The sequence below is a fragment of the Silene latifolia genome, chromosome 2 (genome assembly GCF_048544455.1).
Source record: "Silene latifolia isolate original U9 population chromosome 2, ASM4854445v1, whole genome shotgun sequence".
NCBI lineage: Eukaryota > Viridiplantae > Streptophyta > Magnoliopsida > Caryophyllales > Caryophyllaceae > Silene > Silene latifolia.
The window spans coordinates 37,808,302-37,813,792 of NC_133527.1; the positions used below are offsets into that span (position 1 = coordinate 37,808,302).

Here is a 5,491-nt window from a genome sequence, read left to right on the forward strand (position 1 = left end):
AACAATCGAGCCAAAAGTTTATTATTGAATGATTGAATGATTACACGATTGAAAGACTGAGAGAGAGTTGTTAAGAAATTATTAATACAGTGAATGAATCAGAATGAATGAACTAGAGGCTTATTTATAGTTGAGGATCAATCCCTCCCCTAACTAATTCGAACAAACTCCTCTAACTGAATTATAACAACTTTCTGTTATGCCAACTCATCCGTCTGTTGAGGTTGTTATGCCAGCTCATTAGTTTGTTGAGGTAGTTAATTTGTGATCATGACATTAAGTCGTCGTGGTTAATTATTCAATGTTCAAGATTCCAGTTCGTGTTTATACAGTCCAATACTTGAATTTTTTGGATTAGTAGGGTTAATTAGTAAACTAATTAGAGAATTAGCGGCCATTTCAAACTATTTTGGACCAATGGATCCACGTCATCACGTTATTTTTTTTTCCACTCTTTCTACAAAGTCGCTAAAGTTCTTAGCGGCTTAACCTAATTGCACATAAAATTCCACTCCCCTCAAATCCAGTAGGTACTGGAGTCTCAAAATTTTAGAAAACGCAGTAAGCCGCTGAAACTCTTAGCGGCTTCATCAAGATTTTTTTTAAAAAAACAATGGCATACAAAAACGCTAAGATCTTCAGCGGCTTCCACTGAATTTTCAGAGCCCAGGCCATGTATCCAGCAGCTACTGGAGTCTCAAAATAGCCATCAACCTACAAAGCCGCTAAAGACATTAGCAGCTTCCTTGAGTTTTCTGTAATTACATGAGAAGCCGCTGAAGATCTTAGCGGTTTGCTAGGTTACTTCATCAAAAAGACGCTTCAAACACCACTGCCCAAACCTGCAATTTCAACGAACACAAACTCCATTACATAAATTGCCAACCTGCCAAATCTTCACCATTATACATCTGCCAAATCTTCACCATTACATACATTGCCCAAACATACACACGCCAAATGCGGGGCTGAAATCCGGAAATGTAAGCGATGTCAATGATAATCAAATTTAAAACAAAGTTCATACACGAATTCCTCCAAACAATTCTTTCAAACTAAAGTCATACTTTTGAAATAAACTAAAATTCATACAAATTACGCATTTCCATCAAACTAAATGACACATTAACCCAATCTTGAGCGACTTCTCTTTGGATTTGTTCTTGAACTTGAACCGGTAGGTGTGTCCTCCTCACGGATCAGAGTAAGTCTATGCTCTAAGTGACGTAAATGATATCTAGGAGGAGGTTGGTGTAGAGGGCTTGGATGATCGACCTCAATGGGTTGGACTAGATGCCCATGTCCCGTGCGTTGCAAGCATTCGAGTGACATTGTCTGCATCTTGCGCACCATGCCTACATGAGATAGTGGAACATCGTCCGGCATGTTACCAAGCATAGTAGTAGCATGGTTATAGTTGTATAAATGACCCTCCGTCTGCAAAATTGAACAAGTAAAATGATTGTTAAAATTAAACAAATACTAAACAAATTACATTATACAAAGGTTGTTAAAATTAAAGAAATACTTACAAGTAGCATATTATCCGCCGCATTCGGATAGAAATTGTGTTTCTTCTCATATAAGTCTTTGCTTTGTGTTTCGGTACTAAGGTTGCTAATTACTAGATGAGTGATGGCACGATACCATTGTAGGTATGGATTATTGTAGTCAAGGTAACCATTGTAAGGAACACCTCTAGGGGTCAATCTTGTCTTGCGGTTATTCCACTTCGCAATGCGAACTTTATGCAATTCCTCATAATCAGTGGCATTTCCCCGACGATCAATTTTATGCAACTTTTTAGATGTCTTGCATAGAGGGGGAACCGTTGGATGCCAACCAAATTGCCTAACAACCTTATTAGGAAAATGCCACTCAACGGCTTCAAAGCAAATGAGTGGTGCATTTACAATCCACTCACGAGGATCTTCGGTACAAATGGCAGGAAGAAGGAAAAGGACATCCGTGGTATAGGGTTGCCAAGTGAACATAGTGTAGGTCATGGTATCAAGTGAATGCCTACATTGAACTAATCCAATCAAGTGATCCTGGTAAGCCCGATCTACTCTTAATTAGCCACCTACAACCAAGTGGGTCAAAACACCATCCACCACTTGTAAACCAAGAGGGTATTCGACACTGGCTTGCTCCTCTACTATTGATGTCATGATGGTAGGTCGACCAATAGATATACGTTCCCAAGACCAAAGTTGCATTAGAACAAGACAACAACCACCAATATCTACCGCTCCTCTCGTACAAGCCGTACACAAGTTTCTATACAAATAAGCAAGTTTTGCACTTCAATTCCCCAACTATATTCATTCAATCTTTCCAAATTTGTCAAAAGGGGGAAGTAAATTAATTGTACTCTATTCCCACTTTTATACGGAAAGAGCACGGTACCGATCAAGTATAACAAATAAGCTTTTACATATGCATGAAGTTGTTGCTCGGTTGCATCTTGTGATATGCCTTGAAAATTTGCTCTTAACCAAGAAATTTTCAAAGTTTTTCCCTTAAATGCAGCAGTTGGTGGTCTAATACCTAAGTGATGCTCCAATAACTCAGGCCAAAAGTAATCATATTTACCAGTTATAGGTAATCCCCCGACCTTTAGACCCAACAAAACATTTACATCTTGCAAAGTGATGGTGGCTTCTCCAACCGTTAAATGAAAAGTGTGGGTTTCTTGCTTGTCTCCAACGCTCAACTAATGCAGTTATCATATCAGGACGAGCTACAACATAAGCTAACCTATGAATACCATGAAACTGGGTTCCACTAATGAAATTCTCAACAACTGGGGCTACGGTGAATTTAGATTTGGAATATAGATGATTTCTACATTTTAGCGGCTCGATATCCTTCAAAAAAAATAAACATATATGTTTTAAAATAAGTTAAACAAGTACATATTTTTTTGTTTAAAGATAATACGCTAAGTAGAACCGTTAATTACCTCTCCTTCCCAAATAACCATGCTTCTATGATCATTTTGCATTGTGAGAACGCTATCATCTACTGGGCCCGGTTCCATTTGACCTAAACACATCAACAAAAATAAACATTGTCAAACAAGTAAAAAAATTACAAGGGTTTTAATACTTGAATGTTAAGCAATGAACAAATATCATGATATATTACCCCCTAGATTTATTTGTTGAACATGACCTCTTGTTATGACCCTCAACATTGCACAAACTACAAGTAACGGTCGACTTGGAACCCTCATCCATTTCATTACGGATTCTTTTAGATTGTGGTCTTCCTTTTCCTCTAATCAAAGTATGATTTGGAATCAATACCTTCCCCGTCCACGGCTTCCAATAACCCTCATCGGGAAGAGGTTGAAAGATTGCACGATAACAACCATGATATTCCCCGGATGAGTAAAATGGGTCAACATATTGATCAACCTCGATCGAAAATAAGCGACATACTGCCATTACATGTGAACAAGGATAATGAAAGTTTTGACACTTATTACAAGTACAAGTCCGTTCTGTCAAAAGCACCGTGTGGCTTCTTCCACCAAGATTTCCAACACGACGACCTTGTCTTGTAGTCACTTCATAAAGGCTTTTATCTAAATCGTATTCACTAACTTCATGGTGAGCGGCAATTTCTTCAATTTCGTCAAGTATTTTACATACTTTATCCGACCATTTCAAACCACCTAACAACCTATCCCTTGTAAATTTTCGTCTATCCACGAAATACTTGTTAACTCGGGTAAAAGTGGCTTTTACAAGGGCTTGAATTGGAAGAAATCTTACCCCCTTTAGCACACCATTGAAACATTCACACATATCTGTTGTCTGCAAACCATTTATTTTACCACCATCATGAGCAAGAGACCACTTACTTGGAGGGATGCTTTCTAACAAAGCTTTAGCATTCGCATTGATCAAACCAATTTTCTCCATGCCTAAGTCAAATTTTCGGATTTGGTGTTGCATAGCGGTGTCTAAGAAAGTTGATTTCAAATCTGAATCTTTGAACATCGTGTTAATGTTGGATGCATGATGTCGAATACAATACCTATGAAAAGCATATGGCTCTTCCCAACCACTCCTCACTTCGGTCATTGCTTTTAAGATACCCGGATGACGGTCAGACAACACACAAATACCTCTATGCCGCGTGACACAATGCCTAATGCAAGCCAAAAATCAACCCCAATTCTTATAGTCCTCTTTCTCAACAATGGCAAATTCTAATGAAAATTGTTGGTCATTGGCATCAACTCCCATTGCAATCATCAAGACCCCGCGATATTTGCCATAAAGATGAGTGCCATCTATGGTAATAATGGGCCTACAATGATGAAAACCTTTGATGGAGGGACCAAATGACCAAAAGACTTTATCAAATATTTCAACATTGGGATCATTAGTGGGTTTATTGACAAAATGGACAATGGTTCCCGGATTTGCTTCTTTTAAAGCATCTAAGTAACGAGGAAGAAAAGCATAAGAATCCTCCCAATCTCCATAAAGTTCCACCAACGCTCTTTGTTTTGCCATCCATATCTTCCAATAAGAGATCTTGAAGTTGAATTCCTTTGTTATGGATGCCCTTAACAAACTCACCTTAGCCCCCCAATCTTCTTTCACGAGATGCTTAATAGCATTACTAATAAACTCCCCCCCCCCCCTTAAGTTTGGATGATCAAGAGATGGTTTGCGAACCACGCAAGACGCTTCATGTGGACCTTTGTATGACACAATTGTGAAGACATCCATTGAAATATTTTTTTACTCGCTCTTAAATACCAACTACAAGCTAAGGGTTTTCTATTACATTTAAACGTCACGGTGTGAGGTTTTGATTCGGTAGTTTTTGTAAACTTGGTTTCTAAGGACGTTGTAGGATGTGACAACTTATCGCAAAATCTCTTTGCTTGCAAATTTTTTCCCAACACTAAACTCCCCACCATTCATAAATGGAGCCACACTTGATTTATACCAACTATTTACATGCTCAACATCTAAAGCATGAACCTTAATATATTGAGTGTTAGTACATGTTTGAGAGACAAGGTCTACCATAGCATCCTCATCCTCACTCAACAACAACATAGCATCCTCCTCTTCAATGCCATTTTCAATTTCATCTCCAAAAATATTACCATTTATGGCCGCTTCGTCGACATTATTAGTTGACACATACCAATTGGGATCCTCAACTCGATTAAGCATATTTGTGAATGACAAATTAAAGGGTTGTAAAGTTGTTTGACTAATTTCAAGAGCTTGTTCAAGAGGATTCAACTCAATAAACAAATCCATGGATGCGGCTTTTGATTGACACACACTTGCCCATAAAGCTTTCAAACTACGATCATTACTCAAGGATAACAATTTGTAACATCTTACACTTGGGAATTTCATTTTGATATTAAGCTCAAATTTTGTTTTATCTACCTCTAAAGACTCATATATTTCATTCTTGAGCTCATTAAGACTAATATTAGTATTAACAA

General features: G+C 38.0%; 1 protein-coding gene across 1 annotated transcript; it reads right to left on the reverse strand.

The window, feature by feature from the left end:
* Positions 1-4,178: 4,178 nt before the first annotated feature.
* Positions 4,179-4,751, reverse strand: LOC141639614 (uncharacterized). The gene has a single exon (XM_074448692.1). The coding sequence runs from the start codon at positions 4,749-4,751 to the stop codon at positions 4,179-4,181; it is 573 nt and encodes a 190-aa protein (XP_074304793.1).
* Between the last annotated feature and the right edge of the window lie 740 nt (positions 4,752-5,491).

What these genes read in the sequence shown, in the direction of transcription:
- LOC141639614 (XM_074448692.1), bottom strand. Translation starts at nt 4,751, where the DNA reads ATGGATGTCTTCACAATTGTGTCATACAAAGGTCCACATGAAGCGTCT.